This window comes from Suncus etruscus, chromosome 2, assembly GCF_024139225.1.
Source record: "Suncus etruscus isolate mSunEtr1 chromosome 2, mSunEtr1.pri.cur, whole genome shotgun sequence".
NCBI classification, from domain to species: domain Eukaryota; kingdom Metazoa; phylum Chordata; class Mammalia; order Eulipotyphla; family Soricidae; genus Suncus; species Suncus etruscus.
The window spans coordinates 85673917-85698710 of NC_064849.1; the positions used below are offsets into that span (position 1 = coordinate 85673917).

Genomic DNA, 24794 nt, shown 5'->3' on the forward strand with positions numbered 1-24794 from the left:
CTCGCCCGGTCTCTGCCACAGGCCCAAATTCTAGTATCGCTAAGAAGAAATCCTGAAAGAGGGCACCAAGCATGGTCACCTCAGCTCAGTGGTGGGATGGGCAGTCAAGTCACATCCCCATAAGTTGCTGCTGACACTCGCTCTGGGGCCCAGGGCACAGCGAGGAGAGCACAGACTCAGGAGGGCCAGGAGTGAGTCAGAGAACAGAGAATAGAGCTGTGGATCGACTGGACCATGGGGTCAGGCTAGGCAGGACACATCTCTGCTTTGTCCTCAACCTCTCACCTCTAGCTGGCCCAAAGTAGCCTGCAGAAAATGGGAGAAGACTATGAGACCCCCTCTAGGATACCTTCTGTCTCATATCTTTCCCAGGGCCCCTGACAAGCCCTTGCCTACCTCCCTGCTGGCCCAACACTGGCCTGTCCACAGATAGGCTGGATCCCAGGTACTGGAAAGATACCTGCCTTCTGCCCACTGCCATCTGTGATGGCAAGAGGATAGGCCATGCCACGTTACGCAAGACACCAGGACGGCCAGGATGGTTTACCTACAGGGCTGAAGGATGGAGGGTTGGTAGAGCCCCAAGTCCCTCAGCAGGGCCCTGCGGGTATGTAGAAAGGGTGAGAGGCAGAGAGAGGGGCTGAACTCAGAGTGAGATAGTCCCATGAGACTTCCCAGGAGAACCCACAAAGACAAAGTCTTTTTTTCTGCAAACTCTCAGGCACACAGGACCTTGAGTCTTCTCACAGGATTCAGAACAGTGTGGTCAGTGAGGCAGCTCTGAGCTCACGCTCAGCTCTGTGGACACATATCAGCTTGCCCTAGCTCAGGGGTCTCAAACTCAAATTTACCTGGGGGCCGCAGGAGGCAAAGTCGGGGTGATCCTTGAATGCAAAGTCAGTAGTAAGCCTTGAACATTGGGGGGTGTGACCCAAACAGCTAAAACAAAACAAAACAAAAAAGATTCCTCTAGGGCAGGGCCACAAAATGTTGTACAGAGGGCTGCAAACAGCCCGAGGGCCACGAGTTTGAGACCCCTGCACCTAGCTCATTCAGGTCGGGGAAGGACCTCAGCTACACACTGGGGCCTGGGTGGGGAAAGGGCCTTTTTGCCCACAAGGCCTCCCCAGGATTCTTGAGGCCAGTTCTTCCCAGCCCCAGCAACAGAGTCTTGGAGATGTAGCCAGCCCCACTGAAGGGACGTGAAGTCAGTAAAGGCAGAGGCAGGAAGCTAGGGGACCCTATTTCCCGGCTACTATGGTGGGCCTGCACTTCCCACACATCCTGACACCCTTCTCCAACCAAACTCCTAGAAGTTCTCAAGGCAACTTACAAGAATCATAATTTCCTTTTGTTTATCTCTGGTGATTCCAGCCCAATCTCTTATTTATTTATTCGTCTTAGAACTAACTTCTCATGTGCAGAGTGAAGCCAGACCAGAGTTGGGACTGCTGCCGGGTGCAGGGGAACAACTGAGGCTGGCAAGGAGCCCTTAGAGCTTGGGTACAAGGGGCCAAGACTCCCGAAGGCCACCACATAAAGGACAATACCTGTCAGCTGCTGGGCCTCTAATGAGACACCCCCAGGTTCAAACTTTCCTAAAAGTCAAAGTCCTGGAGATGGGCCTGTGGCCTGGCATGCAACCCTTTGGTTTCCTCACTGTACCCGTGACAAGGCCAGGCAGGGCTATAAACCCATGTCCCCAGCAATACAGATCCTCTCTCCTTGCTTGTTTTATGGCCTAGTTCCCTATTCTGGGGCCAACCTAGAGAGTAGGAGCTGCTCAGACCACCAGGCCTGACTCGGGAATGCAGCGGGTGAGAGACACTTTCCACAATTTCCCCTGCCCTAGGCATGGCAGCAAATGCCCTGAAATTCTCCTGCTGCCCCGAAGGCATTAGGCCCTCAGTATCCGAGATTAGGGCTGGCCAGCTGAGCCAGAACTCAGTTCTGAATGCCAGAAGGTCAGGCCACAGAACCATGCAGCATCTGTCTGTCCTGTGATCATGACTAGAGTCTTCCTGCTCCGCCATCAGAGGGTCCCTCAGCATCATTTTGTGGGATGAGAGAGAGACAGAGCAAAAGGGCACAGGAGGCAGGCAGCACCCTGCAGCTGAGATTCGGGGTAATGCCCCCTCGAGTAGCTGTCATGGGGCCCCGGTTTACCTGGGTGTCAGGGAAGCTTAGGACCCTCAGTTCCACCCCTGAGGGGTCTGTGGTGTGCCAGGCTATGCCAACTATGGACAGAAAACGCCCTGTGACGGGTTAGGCTCCACTGCTTGGGTCACTACTACCATAGTACATCAGACGAAGCCAGGTGGGAAGGACCAGGACTTCCTGGAACCCTCTATGCTGTGACACACCCCAACCTGCCCTCCTAGCTCTTGGGCCCACTGTGGTTACCTACTAAGAAATACTGATTGCAGGCCCAGGATGGGGCTCAGTGGCCCACAGGTATGAGCTCAACCCTGCATACAACACCAGAAATGGAAAAGAAAACCAAACCGAGCATGCTGACAGCAGATGGTCCTTCACCGAGGGTCAGCAGGGGTGTCAGTGGCTGGAGCAGAGCAAGGCCGGATAGGGCAGGAGAGCCCAGCCCGCCTGCACCTACCTTGTCACTGTCCAGCGTGTTCTGGGATGTCCGGGATGCAATGGAAATGGTGTCAGGCTGGCTGCTCCCGTCCCCTTGGCTGTCCAGGTCCTCACCATCCCTGGAGACACAGGGACATACAGGATGAGAACTCAGAACTGCTCGCCACCTGCTCACTGCCTTGTGCCCCTGTTCCAGTGTGCTGGCAGGAACACATCACCCTGCTCGGGCCAGGGCCTGCTACAGGTTTGGGTCCCACAGGCCTGGAAGAGCAGAGTCACTTCAAAGGGAACATGGACACTGACCTTCTGCCCTTCTGCCGAGGGGCGGGTGCCGTCTTGGGGATGTGGATGGGCTCCTTGAGGGCGCCTTTCAGGTGCACCGTCCGCTCCTGGATCACCTCCCGGATGTGCTTGATCCAGTCCTGCTTGTTCTCGATGCTGGAGGCCTGGGGTGGGGGTGGGGGATTTCGGGGGCCATCAGGAGACACCAGGGCCGGTCCCAAACCCACGCCAGCCTAGACAGCTGCCTGGGAGAGGCTGTCATAGGTGGACAGCCTGGGCCCATCATCCAAGTGACTTTTCTCCACTGGAGGCCTGAACAGCTCCAGCTCCAAGCACAGAATGTGTGCTCAGTAAGGAAGAGGAGCGGTGTGGATGAGAGGAGGACTCAGGCCACACACATATACTTCCCAGACCAGCGTGGGGGTGGATGAGGGGAGGACTCAGGACACACACACACAACACACACACACACACACACACACACACACACACACGAGGACTCGGGACACACACACAACACACACACACACACATACACACACACACACACACCCATGGAGACTAAGTTTGGGGTAGGGATTGTCTGAAGATGAAATAAGTGTCTCAGGATTGGAACATCTAAAACCCACTGATGATTCTGAAGGCCTGACACCAGTGTCCAGGTGATCAAATAAAGGGGTATCTCTCTCAGAAAGATCATCTGGGGGGGGGGGTCAAGTGATAGCACAGCAGTAGGGCGTTTGCCTTGCACGCTGCTGCCCTAGGATTGACTAGGTTTGATCCCCAGCATCCCATATGGTCCCCTGAGCCTGCCAGATGCGATTTCTTTTTTTTGTTGTTGTTGTTGTTTTTTTGGTTTTTGGGCCACATCCGGCGTTGCTCAGGGGTTACTCCTGGCTGTCTGCTCAGAAATAGCTCCTGGCAGGCACGGGGGACCATATGGGACACCGGGATTCGAACCAACCACCTTTGGTCCTGGATCGGCTGCTTGCAAGGCAAACACCGCTGTGTTATCTCTCCGGGCCCCAGAAGCGATTTCTAAGCGCAGAGCCAAGAGTAACCCCTGAGCATCACTGGATGTGGCCCCAAAACAAACAAAAAATAAAAAAGAAAGACCATCTGGTTGACTTTGGTAACAAATAAGGAGAATTGTTATTGTGTCTAGGAAATAAATTCTCAGACTCAGACAGAGCAAAGGGATCATTACAACCCATGGAGACTAAACCTCCTAAACTTAAAAATGAACTGGAGTAAAGCAGAAAAGGCCAAAGGTGGGGCTGGAGTGATAGGACAGTGGGCAGGGTATTTGCCTTGCATGCAGCTGACCTGGGTTGGATTCCTGGCATCTCAAATGTTCCCCTGAGCCTCTCAATGCTTACTTACTCCTGAGCACTAAGCTAGGAGAAAGTGAGCCCTGAGCATAGCTGGCTGTATGTGTGACTCAAAAACCAAACAACAATAATAACAAAATAAACCCAAAGAATATGTTGCTAAACTAAAAGAAACCAAGAAAGACAAGGCAGCAGAAGCAGCTAGTGCCCTTGGACTACCTTGAAGGAAATCTCCCTTTCATAGTGACTAGGCTGTGCCCATCAAGATGGCCATGACCGTCACCTCACACCACCAGCATCATCATCTCCATGGCTGTTATCACCACCACTCACCCGCACCTTGGCCTGTCCCCCTCACTCCTGTCCTCTCTCCCTCTGCAGCATCACGTTGACTGCCACTGAACTAGCAGAGCCATCTCTGGAATGACCCGACATCATTTCCTGTAGTTTCTCCTGGTAAACCTGAAACCTGGTGCCCTAAAGTTCCCAGAAAACTCAGGCAGGACAAAGCCAGTGGGAGTCCTAGTCTTGGCCCTTTTGCTCCCACATTATCATGTGCAGATCTGAGCCAGCCCTCCTAGATGGGATAGCTGCCTCCTCAGTGGCTCCCTGGGGCCTAGACCCATGCAAGACAGTCAAAATAAATTTTGTATAGAAGGACATGCTGGAAGGTCCTCAGGGCCTCACTCTATCTTCTCTTTTTTTTTTTCCTTTTGGTTTTAGAGCCATACCCAGCAGTGCTCAGGAGTTACTCCTGGGTCTGCATTCAGAAATTGCTCCTGGCAGGCTTGGGGGACCATGTGGGGTGCCAGTAATTAAACCTGGGTCAGTTCCAAGTTGGCTGCTTGCAAGGCAAATGCCCTACTGCTGTGCTATCGCTCTGGCTCCCTTATTGATTCTGTAATGGCATCTCCCAGGGCCTTACCCCACACTGGGCCTGCATAAACCTTGGAAACACATTGGCTTCCACCAGACAGCACAGGCCCTAGGGCAGAATAGCAAGGCCAGGGGAGGACTATCACCCATCACTTGAGAAAACCAGGAGCACTAGAGCGGAAGGGAGACAGTTGCTGGGAGAGGCCTCGGAGTGCCTGCTCTGTCTTCTGGGATCTTGCACGTCTATTTCCCCAAGATCCTAAAGTCCCTCAGGGTATGTCCAAATGCTGACAAGGGCCTTCCCACCATAGGCTCTCAGGCACTCAAGAAGGGAAGGACGCCAGGCACCCCTAAGCCCAATCATTCTGGGGGGCACCAGGATAAGGAGAAGGGAGTGGAGGCAGAGTCCAGGGAGTTTTCCTTCCCCAAAAGCCTGTTGACTCAGTGCTCTGGCTATTTCCCAGCACGTTGAGGCCGGCATAACCCTTGCCCTGGGGAAGGCATCATTCCCCCTTTTCCTTCTGCCTCCAACCTGGTTTATCCAAGAGCCTGGGAGCCCTCAGAGAATCCTAGAGAGGAAGCCTTGGTTTTCCCTCGCAGCCTCTGAAGGCAGCTTTGCTTTAGCTGTCTCTAAACTGTTTTCCACATTCCTGTAAAAGTCCTGAGAAGTTTACCTTTCCCCAAGCCCCTAAATTCTGCCTCAGTCCCTGGGCTCACAGGAGACTCAGAGACGAGGGTGGCCACACCTAGTCATGTAGTGAACCTAAGATGCTCAGAGGCCTTGGATAGGCAGGACCCTGCGGCCTACATGGGGGTGCAAGTTCTTAATCTGACCACAGCAGCAGTGTAGTCCAGAAATAAGGAACTAGGGGTGGAGTGAGCTTGGAATGTTTTATCTGAAAAGGCTACCTTAACAACCAAAGTTTGAATCAGAGTAGCCCTTGACAGTCAGGGTTCGAATCAGAGTCTCCCTAGACAACCCAAGTTGAGCCAGAAAAATCAATGATTAAGACATCTATACAATAAAATGATTGTACTGCTACTGCTTGTGATTTCTATATAAACTGCTTGAAGATTTCACTCTCCAAGACTCCCTAATTGGATGAGGCTCACACCTCGGTTAACTAATTAATTTCCCTTCCGCACCTCGCCTTATTGAAGGTGGTCCTTGACTCTCAGCACCGACAGAGGTGTCAAGTTGAATACCAGTGGGAGATTAGGCTGGAAGGGAGTGGGAAACTGGCAGGCCCGCCTATGCAGGGCTCAGAGGGCGGCCACCTCCCCTAACGGTACCGAAGAACATCCACTCTGAACCGGCACCCCCCTGCCTTCCCAGAGCCCCCAGAACGTACCTTCAGGACGATTTTATTGTCTGAGGTGGGCGTCCTCCCCACCCACAGTGCAAATTTGCAAGGGTCGCCTTCCACGTGCTCTGTGACGCCCAGCTCTGAGGTCTGAAGAGAAAAAGCAGAGACATGCTGGTGGGCAACGGGACAGACTGGGTGACCAGAAAGGCCGGGGACATGCTTGGGCAGGTTTAGACCAGGCTGCAATGACAGCCCAGTTCCCAAGGGCGGGATGGGGAGACCCAGACGGAGAAGCTGGAGTTCCAAGGACCCTTGGGGACTGCACAAGTCACTGTCCACACACGGGGACACAGCCTAGGGCTCAGACCCCCCAGTATGCTCTGGCGACCGCCCCGTGTGTCCAGCATCCCTGGGTGGCTTCTGGGGGTCCCTTTAGGGTCCTGTGGCTTAGGGAGTCCTTATTCTCACCAAGAGCTCCTCATGGCGCTGTTTCTAGTAGATGCAGTTGGGAGGAGCACAGGTAAAAGGTCCAACTCCGGGGGCTCCCCTACCCCCACCCCTGCATTCCTGCCATCTCCAGCAGAGGAAGTGAATGAATCACCCCTTAAAGTGCCAGAGCCCCCTACCCCCAAAAGCCCATGCAGTGAGAAGACGAATGAAGTGAAGGTAAACTAGGCCAAAGCCAGCACTTGGGGGCTGGGAGTTGGATTAGAGGCAGTGGCGGAAGCACCAGCTAGCCAGACCGAGTATAGTCTGATGGGGTGAGCAGGGTGGGCCAGGCCAGGAGCCCATCTTTGCTAGGATTGGGCAAGGAGGGTTAGCAAAGGAATAGGGGCAGGGAAGAAAATTAACCTGGGCTTAGCAAAGACAGAGGCCCTATATGGCTCCTACAAGGAGCCACAGAACCTCTGGACTCCCCCCAGTAATGGGGTGTGTGTATATGTGTGAGCAGAATATGGGTCAGGGCTGGCGGCCATTACAAGGGTGTCTATGGGGATGTTGTTAGGTGCTGCCACGGCTGTATAAAGAAGCCATGTCCTGGGGGTGACCTCAGCCCCACACTACTGGACAGGCACCCAGACATTCCTGTTGGCCAGGATCGGTCTAAGGGGCAGTAGGGGGGCAGGTGCCCACCCAAGAGACCACCCAAAGTAAAGTGCGGCAGCTGGGTGGGTTGCCTGTTTGAGTGAGCATGTGAGTGAGTTCTGCAGGAGATCCAGAGGAGATGCCACAAAACCTCCTGCTCAGGTGAATGTGTGTGTGTCTCCGTGAGTATATGTGTGCATTTACGTGTTTGTGGTCTCAGGGACACACAGCCTCAAACCTGCCAGCTAAATACTATGGCACCAAGCTGCATCCCTGGTCTTAAACTTATTCTTTTGTTTTGTTTTTATTTGGGGGTCACACCCAGCAGCGATCAGGGGTTATTCCTGACTCTATGCTCAGAAATCGCTCCTGGCAGGCTCGAGGGACCATATGGGATAGCAGGATTTGAACCACCATTCTTCTGTATATAAGGCAAACGTACTACCTCCATGCTATCTCTCCAGTCCCCGTAAACTTATTCTTTACTTTTATCTCTTTGTGTTTTGGGCCACTACTGACAGTGCTCAGGGATTACGTCTGGCTCTGTGCTCAGAAATCGACCCTTTCAGGGGACCATACAGGATGGGTCAGTCATGTGCAAGGCAAACGCCCTCCCTACTGTGCTATGGCTCTGGCTTCTCTTTACACTTTTTTGGGAGAGGGTCACACTCGGTGGCACCCAGGAGTTACTCCTGGCTTTGTGCTCAGAAATCGCTTCTGGCAGGCTCGGGGAACCATATGGGATGCCGAGGATCAAACCCAGGTCCGTCCTAGGTCAGCCACATGCAAGGCAAATGCCCTGTCACTGTGCTATCACTCTGGCCCCCTCTTTACATTTTGATTTTGGACCTTGCTCAGAGCTTGCTCCTGGCTCTCCAGTCTGGGTCACTTGTGCTGGGACTCAGGGGGGCCCTCTGAAGTGCCAGGGACCAAATCTGGGTCAGCCACTTACAGGGCAAGTTCCCTACTCACTCTACTGTATTCTGGCCCTCAATTTATTTATTCTTTTTATTTGTTTGTTTGTTTGTTTATTTATTTTGCTTTTGAGTCAAACCTATTAGTGATCAGGGCTTATTCCTGTCTCTGTGCTTAGGGATCACTCCTGACAAGGCTCAGAGCCTGAGTTAGAAGCATGAGAGGTAAGTCTATATGCTAGATTATCTCTCTATCCTCTCACTCCCTGAATTATTTTTGTGTTTATACTGGCTTCCTGGGCCATACTCAGGAGTGTTCAGGGCTGAGTTCTGGCTCTGTACTCAGGGATCACCCCTGGTGAGGACTCTAGAGGGTGTCACGGTTCGAATCTGGGTTGCCTGTGTATAAGGGTAAACACTTCCCCACTGAGCTACTGCCCCTACCCCTAAATTTATTTGTAATAAAAATAAAAATCAAAGATCTTCCATGAAAAGGGACGCACACAGGAAGTGAAGCTGGGGATGAGGCATAAACAGTGGCGCACTGGCCTGGCACACCAGAGCTCCAAGAGCACTGTCAGGTGGAGTCCTGGTAGGCACTGAGGACTGGCTAGTGTGAACATCTCCCCTTTCTCCCTGTGACCCCTAACGAGAGCCCACACGCCGACACAAGACAGCGTGTGTCATGTACAGTCGAGGGTTGTAGGGATGAGGGAGACAGAACCTAATCACAGCCCGAGGTGATCAGCTCTGAGGGGAGAAATGGCTCATGTCCAGTGCTCCTGAGCCTACAGGGTGAGATCTGAAAGAATGGGGAAGGAGTGAGCTACCCAGTGCAGGGCACTTCAGCTCACGGCTCCCTCTAGTGGGCCCACGTGGACAGACACGGAGGACTGCTTGGAGGATGGAGAGCCAAGAAGGAGCAACAGAGATGTTTTTGTTTATCCGGCTATGAAAATAGCCCCCACTGCCGCTGTATTTGCCTGACCCCGCCATCCTGCCACCCTGCCACCCCATGGGCCCATACTTACAAACAACTTGCTTTTATAAAGGTACTTGCTTCTCCCACTGGAGTCTTTGACTTCTTTACTAAACACTAAGGACATTTCAAAAAGGAAGAGGTGCCGCTCTCGGCCCTTCCGGATTAAGGTTTTGGGGTCCCACACTTGGAAGGATTCCTGCAGGATCAGCTCTCCCTGAGACTCAATATTCTCATCGAAGCCTGGAGCAGGAGAGAAGGAAGAGAGAGAGAGAGAGAGATTTAAAAAAAAAAAGACAGTCACTACAAGGGGCAGAGGCAGGAGTCCAGGACTCCAGGTCAGTCCTGACCCTGCTTCTCTTGCTCCAGGTGTCACTTCCATGGGTGAGTATTCCCCCCGCCCCAAACCCGTGGGTTCTGGGCTCCCTCTGGTCTGCTCTCTTGAAGCCCCTACTCCTGTTTCCCACTCCCCCTAAAGCCTCTCTCCAGACTGTCCCCAGCCCATCTGGGTCCCCTCCTGGCCAGGTAGGTCGGCAATAGCAGAAGGCAGGGCAGAGCTGATGGCTCCCTGGCACCCCCTCCTGGTAGAGCCCCCTCAGTGCCACTCCTATCAGGATGGGTTTGTGCGTGCGTGCGTGCGTGCGTGTGTGTGTGTGTGTGTGTGTGTGTGTGTTTCTTAGTTTGTGCGTGCGTGCGTGCGTGTGTGTGTGTGTGTGTGTGTGTGTGTGTGTGTGTGTGTGTTTCTTAGTTAGCCCAGGACGCTTCCTGTGTAGGTAGGGTGGTGGATCGATGCAAGGGCTCCCAGGATCTGGGGACCAGCTGAAAGCAGTGTAAGTGCCTTAGCCCGGGGCTGCCTCTCTAGGGCATGTCCCGAGGCCTGATCATTGCTGTGCTGGGGGACAGTGAACAGAAAGGAGTAGGAACCAAACCCAAGTTCTAGAGGACTCCCCAAAGGGTGCCATGCTTTGGGATTTGACCCCAAGATGGGAGACATGAGCTCTGAGAGGCTTCGCCTGGACCCAACCTGTTACAGGGACAAAGCCTCCCTTGTCAGCAGCCTTCCTGCACCATAAAGCTGCAAACTTGCCTGTGGACCAGCTCCACACCTGGGGAATCAGGGACAGAATTTGTTCCCCGGAAGCTCTGGAGAGAGACAGGTGGCCAGAAATGCCACCCATGTGCCCACTATGTTCTGGCTGGACAAGCACCATTCTGGTGCCCTCCTAGCAAGCAAACTGTTTCAAGAAAAAAATATCAGGGGCCAGAGAGACAGCACAGGGTTGAGACCACACACAGCTCAATCTGTGGGACTATTCTGGTGTCCCTGAAATGTGGCCAGGAGTGACTCCTGTGTGAGAGCCCCACGCATTGCCGAACAGAAGAGAAATGTTCGCACGAGAAGCCTCGGCAGCTCACCTTCCAGCATGCTGAGGTGCATGGCATCGTTGGCCCGCTTGGGCACGCTGAGCATCACCTCCAACCCGTCCTTGATCTCCCCCTTCCCTTCTTCACAGCAAGTGAGCAGCTCCTGTGGAAGACATGAGCCATGAGTGAGCCCCAGGGGGACACGAGCCCACAGGAAAGAGGAGGAAACTGGGCAGCTGAGAGCAGAGAGGCTGGGCTCACACTGCCTGGAGCAAGGAAGCACATGTATAGCTCACAAGAGAACAGCTCCTGCCATTGGTTCTCCCATTGACTCCTGTCATTGGCCCTGCCTGGTGTATGAGATCTCGCATCTCTCATGGCTCTGACTGACCCAGAACAGCTGTCTCTGACCTTGGCACCCCTCACACTTTGTCTGGTCCCAAGCTTCAGACAAAAGCACCACGAGGGCTGGAACAATAACCCATTTCCCTTGACAGTCCATTTCCCTTGACAGTCCAGATGACTCAGGACTGACCTTGGCTCAATACCTGGTATCCCATATGGTTCCTTAAGCCAGGAACAATTTCTGAGTGCATAGCCAGGAGAAACCCCCTGAGCGTCACTGGGTGTGGCCCCAAAACAAAACAAAAATCGCCTTGGAAGATGGGTGGATTCAGCCTAGTGGTTTATAATCTTCGGAACCAGTGGCCTAACTCATAACAGCGGTGCTGTTTGTCCTGTGCTTACCAGACAGCAGAAAGTAAGCTGGCTGCCTAACCAAGGAGTGGTAATGATGGTGAGTGGCTTGATGGGAGGTGCTTTAAGGTGCCACGAAAGAGCTTCCATGGCAAAGAACCACCCCTCTCCCTGCCCTGTGGGGAATGAAACCCGACTCAACTCTTAGCACTGGAAGTAGCTCCAGGAGGAGCCATGTAAGATGTTTAAACCAGGAGCTGGTATACACAATGGAATATTATGCTGGGGACAAAGCGGTGGCGTAAGGGGTAAGGCATCTGCCTTGCCTGTGCGAGCTTAGAAGGGACCATGGTTCGATATCCCGGTGTCCCATATGGTCCACCAAGCTAGGAGCGATTTCTGAGTGCAAGGCCAGGAGTAACTCCTGAGCATCACCAGGTGTGGCCCCCAAACAAACAAATAAAAAACAATGGAATATTATGCAGCTGTCTGGAGAGATGAAGTCATGAAATTTTCCTATATGTAGATGAACATGGAAACTAGTATGTTGAATGAAATAAGTCAGAGGGAAAGAGATAGACACAAAATAGTCTCACTCATCTGTGGGATTTAAGAAAAATAATAGACAGTATGTTAATAATACCCAGAGGCAATAGAGATGAGGGCTGGAAGGACTTGGCCCATGATATGAAGCTTATATAAATGCAGTTATAGAAATAATGACACCAGCAACTAACATGATAATGGTAGTAAGTAGAGAAATAGAATGTCTGTCTTGAATACAGGCTGGGAGTAGGGAAGAGCGAAATGGGGGGCGGGGGGAGAGATTGGTGGTGGAAAGGTTGCACTGGTGAAGGGGGCTGTTCTTTTTATGACTGAAACCCAACTATAAACATGTTTGTAATGATGGTGCTTAAATAAATATATTATGAAATAAATACTAAAAAGAAAAAACCCACAAAAACCCAGGAGCTGATATAGGTGTTTATACCATGATCTTGTCCAGGTGTTTTAACATGAACTGGTTCAAGTGCTTTTACACCATATGCTGGTTCAGGTCACTGGGACCAAGATGGTTCTGTGTTGCCTCCTGCTGGAACTGACACTCATAAGCCTGTATGAAGCATGTGGTAAAGGAGAAGCTAGCAAGTGGCCTGTCCATCACATGTACTCATGGGCCTGCCCAGGGACTTTAGAGCAGGAGTGACCATAGTAGGCAGAGAGGAAGTATCAGAGGGTGGGGTGCATCTGTCATGGGGCTAGACTCCTCCTGCAGACTTGCATGGCTGAGCAGAGTCTGATGGCAGAGGCCCTACAGTGCTGAACTTCAGGACCCAGCATGCCTCTTCCCCATCCTTCTTATCTAAAGTAGGGACCTAAGCCTATGGGCAAACTCAGGCCCAGCCCAAGGGCAGAATCGGACAGACCCAGAAACCACCAGGCAGAATGTGAGAATCCTGAGTGACAACCAGAGAAGTGTCACTTAGAAAGTCACTTGTTGGATTACTGGGCTCTACACTACTCAGTATTCATTCTCCACCCTACAGTGTGATCTGCTTTGGATTACTGTAAGGGTCCCTCCCTCCTTACTCAGTATTTGTTCTCTACCCTGAGGTGTGGCCTGATTCTTGCTAATAAAAACCCGGGTTTCAAGAAGGCAGGTGCTCATTCTTTGGTCTTCCTCCACTAAGCTGCCTTCCTTCTTAGGAACATAAGGCTTGTGTGGTGGGATTCCTGGCTTGAGTGTTGGAATTCCTGAATTTGTTCTTGTCCCCTTTCACTGTATGGATTATTTCCTGCATCTCTCCAGGTCCTGGCTTTGGAGCCTGAGGCTTCATTCATGGCACCCATCCCCTACCCCAAAAGAAAATTCCCCCCTGAAGCTAGTTATCTCAGTCATAACCTTGTGGCCGGGCGCTATGCACCATGAAATGCACACGTACCTTCAAGAGGAGCTGATACTTGGTGATTCGCTGGACGGGCTTGATAAGGTAGGAGGAGATGGAATTGGCTAGTCCGTGTCGCTGCTGGATCTCCTGGACCAAAAAAGCAAGCGGAAAGCCATGGGTCAGCTAGACAGCAGCAAGACAAGCAGCATCCTACCCCTTCGGGCGGGCGCACACACACCTCCCTGAGCAGAAGATGCAGGCCTGTCCCTGACCAGAAGTAACACAGGAGGGACAGGGCAGTAGTCCCACCTGTCCCTCCCCAAGTCCATTTTTGTGACAACTTATGTTACGTGTCACCTGAGCTCTCCCTTGTACTCCTGAGGTCTCTTGGCCCAAGTGTACTCTGGCTACTTTGATCTTCACATCTGAGATGTGAAGATTTGGGATGAAGGAGAGTCAGGTAACCCACGGTGCTCAGAGGACCCTATGTAGTGCTGGGAAGCCTCAGACTTGCCCCAAGGTCACTGAACCATCACACAAGCCAAGGTCCTTCATGCACAAACAGATCTGACACCACTAGCTCTGCTTCTAGCATGGGGTTTTCAAGGCTCTTGTTTGGTCTGCCCATGGCTTAGAGCTGGGCTGATTTGAGGTTTCCTGAAGCTGTGCTTGTGATGATTTAATCGAAAGGATTCAGAGCAAAACCACAGTGTTTGGATTAATCAGTGGGTTCCAACAATTCAGGCCTAAGCAATGCCATCCCCGTTCCAGGAACAAAGCCACCAGCTGCCCTTTCCACTGCTGATCTTACAGATTTGAGAATGTCAGATGAAAGAAAATGTGCCCAAGGTATGCTCCACTGGCTTCCTGTGGCCCACATCTGGGAGGCTGGTGTAGGTGGCCATGCCTAGTATCTGGAGAGATCCCTCTCCTCTGCACATGGAGCAAGGCAAGATCCTCTCCTCTGCACATAGGCCAAGGTGCTGCTGGGACTCCTCAACTCAATATCAGTTTCTTTTATGTTTTGTTTTGTTGGAGGGCTATGCCAGGTGGTACTTAGGGCTTACTCCTGGCTCTGTGGTCAGAAGGCACTCCTAACTAAGAGTATAGGGGTACCATAGGGGATGTGGCGGACTTAACCCAGGTTAGCCATGTACAAGGCAAGTGCCCTGCCCACTGTTCCCCAATACAAGCACTGAGACACACCCTCACTTCTAGGCTCATGTGTATAGTTATCACTACAAGCTCAGTTTCCCCTCAATACTAAATAATCATCAAATTTTGCTTCCATCAAGCTCCTTTCCTCTGTTTATTCTAAGGAACGTTGCTGCTGGGCCAGAGAGATAACAGAGCAGTAGGGCGTTTGCCTCGCATGTGGCCGACCCAGGATGGACCTGAGTTTGATCCTTGGCATCCCATATGGCCCCCCACCCCAAACTTGCCAGGAGAGATTTCTTTTTTTTTTTTTTTTTTTTTTGGTTTTTGGGCCACACCCGGTAACGCTCAGGGGTTACTCCTGGCTATGCGCTCAGAAGTTGCTCCTGGCTTGGGGGACCATATGGAACACCGGGGGATCGAACCGCGGTCCGTCCAAGGCTAGCGCTGGCAAGGCAGGCACCTTACCTTTAGCGCCACCGCCCGGCCCCCAGGAGAGATTTCTAAGCACAGAGCCAGGAGTAACCCCTGAGTGCTGCTGGGTATGACCCTCCCCCAAAAGAAAAAGCCAACAAAAACTGACCCTCATGTGAATCCATAAGAAAATCTGAGTTTCTACAGCTCAAGTTCCTGTAGTGCTTTTCAAGTGTTCATAAAGGTACTTTCTTAAGGATATTTTAAAATTAAGGGTGTCCTGGGCAGGGGGGGGCAGAGTGATAGCACAGAGGGCGTTTGCCTTGCATGTGGCCAATGTGCCATCGATCCCTGTTGTCCCCGTATGGTCCCGTAAGCCTGCCAAGAGTAATTCCTGAGTACACAGCCAGGAGTACCCGAGCACTGCCAGGTATATCTCCCCAAAACAAAACAAAACAAAACAAAAGCGTGCATGGTAAAATTAAGAGTTTTAAGCCCCAGCACAAAGGTAATAAGTTAAATGAATATGCAAATACAGTATTAGCACGCCGATATTGGCGTGTACCACTGGTGGCTCACACTGGATTAATGAACAGAGGGCCACACAGGGGCCACCATGGCAATTTATAGTACATGGTGCTGGATGCCAGGCCAACAGCTACTGCATATACATGAGCATCTGAAAGGTAGAAGCCTCCTCCTGGCTCTGGGCAACCCCACTCACGTCAAAGTACGAGCCAGCATGCTCCAGGATCAGCTGGGTGGAGTCGGGCTTGTTCCTGCAGTAGGTGACATACATCTGGAACTTGTCTGCCTGTAAACACACGAGCAGGCAGTCAGGGACCCTGGGAAGTGACAGGACAGACTGGGAGAGGGCTGGGAGAGCCCTAAAGGAGAGAGAGTCCTAAGCAGAGGACAAGCAGGCACGTGAGGACGTGTGAGGCGTTCGGAGAGGCAGGCGCCAAGGCCACGCCCACTGTTGTTCTTCTAGGTCTGCAGGGGCTGGCTGGAGAGGGGACTTCCTAGACATGGGGCCACGTCTGTGACGGGCAGATGTCAGTGGGACAATCCGGATGGGCAACCCTTCTGGCTTTCCTCACTACAGTGAAACAGCGGCCAGGGAAGAGGCTGAAGTTCCATTACCCAGGTGACAAAGCAGTGGCCGACATCCTCTGGCAGCTGTTCATATTTCTCCAGCTCCTTGAGAAAGATGCTACAGAGAGAGGGAAAGAGACAGACATCACTCAGGTGCCACTTATGATCCAGATGTGTTAAACCAGACTCTTGGGGCGTGACAGCAGAGATCCTGGGACTATGGTGCAGTGGGGTTGAGCAGTGACTCCATTGTGCCCTTGTGCCCAATTTGTGCCCTCTAGAGCATGACACTGATCAAAACAGGCTGCTTTGAACGAGGATAAGTGTCTAGGACTTTTATACAGAAGACCACTGTTAAGTTACACTTTATTTTACCTAAAACAAAGATCATCCCTAGTATGTTTGTTTACAACTTGGATTTACCCCCAAACAGAGATTGTCTTGCTTGTCAACTTGGGTGGGTCTGGGTCAGGAGAGCCTGCGCTATCTGTCCTTACTGCCCAACTCAGCGGTGGTCTCTAGACTCAATAAAAACGGCAGTTCTGGCAGGCAGCTTGAGGAAGATAAAAGGTAGAAGACCACCAGACTACAAGTGTTTCACCCTCAGACTGGTTTGGATTATTTCTTGAGTGACCCTGATTCAGACTAAGGTTGGAGATATGGCGCATGGGGTGATTCTACAGATTGCCGGTTCTTTCAAAGCCACCAGTTCAGCTGCTAAACTCTCTCCGAGAGAAGCTTTAGCCTCTGACCTCCTTTCTGAGAAGGCCGAGGAGGTAGTTTTGGTCTGTTGGTGCTTGTGAGAATCACAGGGTTATAGGGGCTACTGCTGGCTGTGGGGAAGAGAGCCATGATGGAGCCTCCAAGAGTACTGGTGACAGAGCTCAGAAAGGCACATAGATGATCTGCTGCTATTTGTTGCATTTTGTTTGGTGGCTGAGGTGGGGGGTGTTGGGTTACACGTGGCAGTGCTCAGGACTTACTCCTGCTCTGTGCTCAGGAATCACTCCTGATGAGGACTCGGGGACTTTATGGAGTGCTGAGGATTGAACCAGGATCAGCTGTGTAAGGCCAATGTTCATCTCTCCAGTTCTTTAAAACTATTTTTTTAAATGTGTTTATCAGGCTGGAGAGAGAGGAGACAGGTTTGATGCTTGCTTTGCAGACCTGGGTTTGAATCTCAGCATCCCATATGGTCAGCTGAGCATTGCCAGGAGTCACTCCCCGAGTGCAGCACCACTACACAAAGTATTTATCTCTCTCTCTCTCTTTTTTTTTTTTTTATGGTTTTTGGGCCACACCTGGCCACGCTCAGGGGTTACTCCTGGCTGTGCTCAGAAATAGCTCCTGGCAGGCTCAGGGGACCATATGGGATACTGAAATTGAACCTGGGTCCATCCCAGGTCAGCCGTGTACAAGGCAAATGCCCTACCACTGAGCTATCTCTCTGGCCTCAGGAAGTATTTCTCTTGTGGAGGCCACACCGGGCAATGCTCGGGATCCCCCTTGTGCCAAGCTGATGGCTCACATGGGGGTACCGGGGAGGAGCTCAGGTTCCCTTCCATGAGGCAGACACTCTGTTACTTGGCCCAGCTGAACTCAGCCACCATTTTCTAAAGCTTTAGAACAAGGATCCTCAAACTATGGGCCACCGAGGACATTTATCTGGCCCACTGGGTGTTTTTGCCACTGCTTCTTGTCCTGCTTAGCTGCCAACTCATCCCGGGCCGACAGTGCTCATGTGTGGCATGTGAGCTACATTCTTCAACTTCCCTCCTCTGTCTCTTGACTCCATCTCTCAGTCTTGGGCAGGGATTCTCAAACTAGGCCCATATATCCTATTGAAATACAAGTAAGTATTTTAAATATTGCACTTGCTCTTGTTTAGTTTTTTTACTTCAGGGGCCGCGAGATAGCACAGCGGTAGGAAAAAATATGTGCAGTGTGCATAGGAATTGGTTTATAGTTTTTTTAGAACCTATAGTACGGCCCTCCAATGGCCTGAGGGACAGTGAACTGGCCCCCTGCTTAATGAGTTTGAGGACCCCTGCTTTAGAAGAAAGGCCTGTTGGTCCTGGGGCCAGCAGGAACCTTCCCCTCTGGTTAGGTCCCAGGGTCCGTGCCACCTTCAGTTCCTTCCTCCCACAGACTCGGAGCCCGAGTGGTAGCCTCTGACGATGCTTTCCTCTTTCAACCCTCAGAGGTGGAGATGGGGACAATAATGCCAGGGCTTGTCCTGGACAGAAAGGCTCCAGGCTTCTGTGTCCCAGGTCGTGTGCATGCCACCGTGGCAGAGAATTCATTGGAGGAGCGTCCCTAGCCCTCACGTTGGGGACCTGCACCCACCGCTGTCTGCCACTCACTTGTGGTGGAACTCATAGATCTCTTGCATGTTCCCAAAGATGACCAGTTCTTTGTTGACGATGCCAGGTGGGATCTCCTCCACGCCACTGGTCATTTCCCATAGGTACGTCTAGGGGCGCAAATGCAGTGTTAGACAGGCACCACCCAGCACTGAGCCCAAGCTCGGGGCACAGTGCTCTCCACATCTGTGTTGGCGCGTGCGCACACACACACACACACACACACACACACACACACACACACACACACACGCACACACACACGCGCACACACACACACACGCACACACGCACACACACACAGACCTGCATATATGTGTAGATGTGGGGTACTGGGGACAAAAGTCCACACACCTGCATGTAGTCTGAGCAACTGTCCTTTGAACTGAAGCTTTACAGTCAGGGTTTAAAGATATCTTAGAAAAACATCCTTCAGGGCTGGAGCAATAACAGAGTGGTAGGGCCTTTGTCTTGCACACTGCCAACCCAGGATAAACCCGGGTTCAAGTCTTGGCATTTCATATGGTCCACCAAGCCAATCAAGAGCAATTCCTAAGCACAGAGCCAGGAGTAATCCCTGAATGTGGCCCCAAACAAACCAAAACAACAAAAAACAAAACTAGGTAAACCCTTCAGTGGTGATTCCACCTTTTTTTTGGGGGGGGGATGGGGGTGGGAGGGCACAGTTAACGGTGCTCAGGACTCACTTCTGGCTCTGTGTTCAAGGATTACTCTCGGTGGGGTTCAGGGGACCACCCATGCCACACCAGGGACTATACCAGGGCCAGATATGTGCCAGGCCAGCATTGTCCCCAGTCCTGTCTCTGTGGCCCTGGAGGATCTCCTTGAGTGTGAGTCCCAGCTCGATCACTGTGTGTAGATACACCTCTCCTCTTTCTCTCTCCTTCTCCTCCCTCCCTTCTTCTTTCTCTCTTCCTCCTCCCTCCCTCCTTCTCTCTCTCTCTCCCCCTAAATGATTCCCTGCAAAGCCATCCTTTCTCTCTCTCTCCCCCAGCAAACGATTCCCCGCAAAGCCATAGTAGCCAGCCTCGATCACTGTGTGTACATACACACATCTCCCACCCCCTCTCTTTTTCCCCGAAGCTGCTCTCTACGATTCCCTGCAAAGCGGGCAGTAGCCAGCCTGTCCCATGACAAAGGATGAGGGGCACTAGCTGAGTCTGCACAGGGCCGGCTGACGAGGCTCATGGGCCTGGGAACAACGCCAAGGGCTGCCCTGAGCAGACTCCACAGAGATCAGAGATCTGAGGGGCTGTGTGTGTGTGTGTGTGTGTGTGTGTGTGTGTGTGTATTTTCTCAGTTCGGCATGGAAAAAAGGCAGGTGGGAGGGCAGGAGGCCACTCTCTTCTGAAGGGGGGGGCACCACATTAAAGCCTGGGGCCCCTGCTGAAGACAGATATGGGAACATGCTCTCATACACTTGCACACATGAGCAGGCACGTTCACATCCGTTATACACTCACGGTCACGCTCATGTCCACCCATGAATTCACGGGCTTGCTCACATCCATCCATGTGCTGGCACACTTCCACCCTGCCACCCCAATCCCTAGCCCCAGCCCAGCCCAGCACGTACGTCCATGCATTCGCGCAGGTCCCTGACGTAGGCCTTCTCTGTCTGGATCAGCTCAGCCATGATGAACCTGCAACACGGGTTTGCTGCTTATGAGACGCATGTCCACCTGGACAGAGCCAGCATGCAGGGGAGGGCAGTATACCAAGCTGCCTGGTTCGCTCGCAGTGAGGCCCAACATGGGAGTCCCGTGCACAGTGGTGCTCAGCCATTTTATCATGTCCCCCACCCCCGGTGTGGAAAACCCAAGAGGGGCTGCTGACACGGACAGATGGCAGGGGTGAGCAGTGCGCTGAGAGCCACCCATGGTGGAGAGCGAGGATCCCTGTCATTGAGGCTCACCCCATCCACTCTCAGACCCCCATAACATGAGTGCCCACACCTTCACCAGCACCGCACCACCCACCAGGTGGTGTAGGCAGGCAGACAAGACCCCTGGGTTTGGGGTCCCCGTCCCCAGGGTGCCTGGCTCACTCTTTCCGGCGCGCTGACTTCCGCTTCTCCTCGTTCAGCTCATGAGCAGCGTCACGAAGCTTCACCTCGGAGCCGGGGATGCTGGCGGGGATGATGTCCAGCTGCAGGCTCTTGCTCTGCAGGGTGAGGGCACTGAGCACGCAGGCAGGAGCATCCCGCGCCCCATTCCCCCACCATAGACACTCACAGATTTGTTGGAGTCGGAGATGCCCAGGGCTTTCTCCAGCGACGTTCGGTACTTCTCCATGCGAAGCGAGAAGTCGCGGTAGCGCTTGTCCACGGCCGTCACGCATTTCTTGATCTCGGCGGCGTGGGCATGGCCCTTCTCGCAGAAGCCATCCGCCAGCTGGATCAGCAGCTTCACTCGCTCTTTGGTTTGCTGTGGAAAACCAAAACGGACACAGTGTTGTCGGGCCAGCAGGCTGGGTGCCCGGGGCAGAGCCGGTCAGCTGAGCGGAAAATGGGAAGCAGGACGTGGGATGGGGGTGGGAGCAGGGGAATCTCGGGGAACAGGCAGCCCCCCATTGTCGACTCCCTGACCCTCTGCTCAACCATGCTCTTTGGTTCTGCCCCCCAGCATCGCCTTTTTGAACCCAAAGAAGCACTTCCAATTTTTCTTCTGGAGTGTGCAGGCAGAATGGAGGGAGGGAGGGAGGTGTGTGTGTGTGTGTGTGTGTGTGTGTGTGTGTGTGTGTGTCTGTGTGAATGAATGAGTGTGTGAACATGTGTGAGAGTGTAAATGCGTGAATGTGCACGTGTGGTATGACTGAGCAAATGTGAGTATGAGTGCCAGTATGTATGTGTCTGTAAGTGTAAGTCTGTGTGAATTGCACGCGTGGTATGAGTGGCGCAGGTGAACAGTGTATATGTGTGTATGAGTCTGAGCAGGTGTGTCATAGTATATATGTGTGTGAATAGTGAACAGTGTATATGTGTGTATGAGTCTGAGCAGGTGTGTCATAGTATATGATGTGTGTGAATGAGTGTATGCAGGTGTGAGACCACGTGTGAACCAATGTACGTGTATGAGTGTGAGCAGGTGAGTTTGTGTATGTGAGTGAGCAGGAGTGTGAAAGTGAGTGTGAATGAGTCCGAGCAGATATAAATGTGAGTGCAGGAGTGTGACTGTGTATGTGAATGTGAGCAGGTGTGTGAATGGGTTATGTGAGTGTACGGGTGAGAGCAGATGAGTATGTCTGTGAGTATATGAATGAGTGTGAGCAGGTGTGTGAATGGTTTTTATGTTTGTGTATGGGTGTGAGCAGGTGAGTATGTGAATATACGAGAGAGCAGGTTTGTGAATGAGTGTGAGTAGGTGTATATGCGAGTGTATGAGTGTGAGCAGATGTGTTATGTGAGTGTATGAGTGAGAGCAGATGTGTGAATGATTTTGTGTGTATGGGTGTTAGCAGGTATATGTCTGTCAGTATATGAGTGAGCAGATGAGTTCGTGTATGTGAATGAGCAGGAGTGTGAATATGAGTGTGAATGAGTGTGAGCAGTATGAGTGTATGAGTGCAAGCAGGTGTCTATGTGAGTGTATGCATGCGAGCAAGTACATATGTGAGTGTGTGAGGGTGTGAGTTCTGCACTGCAAGCACAGTACCTTTCGGCAGCTGCATGTTTGGGGTTCCTTCCCAAACAGTGAGGCAGTGAGGGATGGGGATGGAGCCTGCAGTGTTGGGGAATCTAACCGGACCCCAGTACGCTGAGGGGAGCAGACTCTATCACTCTGCAGCCGAGCCCCACATTTCTGAGCTGTTCCTGTGTCCATGCATCAACAGGGACAGCAAGTCTGGGAGCTGCTAGGGAAGAGCACTTTCTCCTGAGCTTGGGTGTCGTCAGGTCTCCCCTGAATGGGGAAACTACTTTAAATAAACCCCTAAATGGGGAGAGAAGGGGAAGTGCTCAAGGGGCAGTGCACGAGCCTGGCATGCTGGAGGATCCGAGTTGGGTTCCCGGAACCCTGGTGTGACTCTGGTGTGGTCCCAAGCATTGCTGCCACGCTGGGCCTAGGACAGGAAGTGGCCCTCACCATGACCAGGAAGGCCAAAGTGCAGAACCCGGAATACAACCAGAGTTTGTATAAAAAAGCTGGGGAGAGAATTCACTTAGGCAACCAAAGACAGGACCCCCAAAGCCAATCTCCTACATTAATTTTCTCTTTCCTCCTCTCTTCATCTCCCTCTCCCCTCCTCTGCCTCCTTTCTTTCGCTCCAACCCACTCTACCGATGAATTACCCACACGGGGCCGGAGAGAAAGCACAATGGCAGGGCGTTTGCCTTGCGAGCAGCTGATCTGGAAGGATCCGGGTTTAATCCCTGGCATCCTATCTGGTCCCTGAGCCTGCTGGGGGTGATTTCTGAGTGCAGAGCCAGGAGTAAAGCATAAGCACCGTCGGGTGTGGCCCAAAAAAACAAAAAAACAAAAAACCAAAAAAAAACAAAAAAGAATCACCCAGGCTCCATGGGCCTCTGCTGAAATGCCAAGGTCCCTACACTCCTCCAAGTCACCCCTATTGTCTGCTTTGAGCCCCAGCCCCATCACCTGACTCCTGGCTGTGCCCCTTGGGGTGGCAGGGCCTGAGTACTCTGTGAGCTTGGTGGGGTACCCACCCTCACAGCTCCTACGCCCACCCGCCACCCTGTGGAGCAACTAATTTACACTGGAACCCATGATTACTTTCTCCAGCAAGCCGTGTGTGCCGAGAGGAGTTCTGTGGGCGTGGAAGCACTGCCCGCTCCATCGCTCAGTGAACAGGGAAGACCACAGTGTACAGGGAGGGCGGAAAGGGGGAGGACTGCAGAGCAGAGGAGGGCAGGGAGAAAGAAGCACAGAGCACAGAAGGGCAGGGAGGAGGGAGAAGAGGAGGGATGGTGGCGGTGGCAGCTGGGCCTCACCTTTGCGGTGATCTGGAACTCTTCGTGCTCCTTGAGCAGCTCTTGCGTGTGCTGGACGCTGGAGCCGGTGGACGTGTGTGTGGACAGGTAGAATTCCCCATTGTCGTGGATCCACTCCAGTGCCTGCGAGGATTGTATGGGTGGGGTGGGTCAGCAGGAGGCCGAGGCCAAAGCCAAGAGAGCTAATTTCCAGCACTTGTGCTGGGTGGAGGGGGCGTCCCTCCCAATCACCCACATCCCCCAAACACCCAACTTGGGCCAGCAGGAAGACCAGCTCCATGTGGAGAAACCAGGGCTGCCATGAGTGCTAAGGGAGGCCTCCAAACGGGGAGTCAGCCATCTGAACTGGGTGTGGGAAGAGATGGGGGACATGGCGGGGGGGGGGGGGGGGAATCTGCTTGGGGACGAGCTGGAGGAGACATACCAGCACCCACTATCCACCAGCACCCACTATCCGTGATCTGGAGCCAAGTTGACACTCTTGGCCACTGGCAGGCTGTTCCAGCCCCGGGACCAATGCCACCAGGCATTACCCTGTCTAGCTCACGGGATGGAAGGGGCTGGGAAAGCCAGAGGAGTAGCTGGGGGTAGGGGGGAGCATCTGGGTTCTGGCCCAGCAGGCTGGGGGATAGGGTGAGGGGAGACCCAGTGGACAGTGGTGGATGAAAAGGGCTGGATTCGTGTTGGCACGGCAGAGTCAGCTGGTGGGCAGGGGGGGCCTGGAAGTGGCCCTGTTGGGGGGGGGTGTGGTCTCCAGCCTGGCTCCCTGGGGAGTTGCAGATCTGAGAATAGAGGTCAGGGACTGGAGATAAGGAGCCCGTGAGGCAGAGGAGGGGAGAGAAAACCAGCCCAGAGCAGGAGAGAGGGAGGAGCCTTTGGTGGAGATAAGAAGATTTTGGAGGGGCAGGGCAGAAAGGCCCCATGGGACCAGGGACTAGACCATGCTAGGAGGGAGGGGAGACACTACTCAAGCATCTCCACTATTGCCAGAGATATGGCAAGCCAGGGGTTCATTTCTCAGCCCCACATGAGACCCTGACCAGTCTGGAACAATCCCAGAGCATAGAGTTCAGTCAGGTCTGAACACTGCTGAGTGTGACCTCGAAATCCAAACCCCCCAGAAGAAAAGAGCTGGTCAGACAACCTGCAACTGTCCTCTGCCCAGGGGCCTGAGGAAGATGGGAGGGAAACAGCAGCAAGTGAGGAGCACTACAATGGGAGCACATAGGGCAGGATGCCCAGGTAGGCTGAGGACACGAAGTTCTTGTGCAAAGGTGTGGGGAGTGTGTGTGTGTGGGGGGGGGGTCTCTGAGCCCTAGGTACCCATGGCAGGAATAGTGGCCACTGAAAGAGTCTCGAACAGTGATAGCTAACCTTTTTTGAGCCCGCGTGCCCAAATTGCTGCACAAAAACAAAAAATTTCCTCAAAAGTGCCAGCATGTCAATTAAACCTTAATAACAAGATTTTAGTATCTAAA

The 24794-nt window shown here is 52.7% G+C and overlaps 1 protein-coding gene across 1 annotated transcript in view; it reads right to left on the bottom strand.

Moving 5' to 3' along the window:
- TRIO (trio Rho guanine nucleotide exchange factor) overlaps positions 1 to 24794 on the bottom strand; it is a 203553-nt gene that overhangs the window by 60553 nt on the left and 118206 nt on the right. The window contains 13 exon segments of the mRNA XM_049768364.1: positions 2615 to 2714; positions 2899 to 3041; positions 6437 to 6538; positions 9423 to 9613; positions 10787 to 10898; positions 13375 to 13467; positions 15614 to 15703; positions 16033 to 16102; positions 18348 to 18457; positions 19945 to 20011; positions 20416 to 20531; positions 20603 to 20794; positions 23317 to 23439. Coding sequence (XP_049624321.1) covers positions 2615 to 2714; positions 2899 to 3041; positions 6437 to 6538; positions 9423 to 9613; positions 10787 to 10898; positions 13375 to 13467; positions 15614 to 15703; positions 16033 to 16102; positions 18348 to 18457; positions 19945 to 20011; positions 20416 to 20531; positions 20603 to 20794; positions 23317 to 23439 — 1509 coding nt within the window.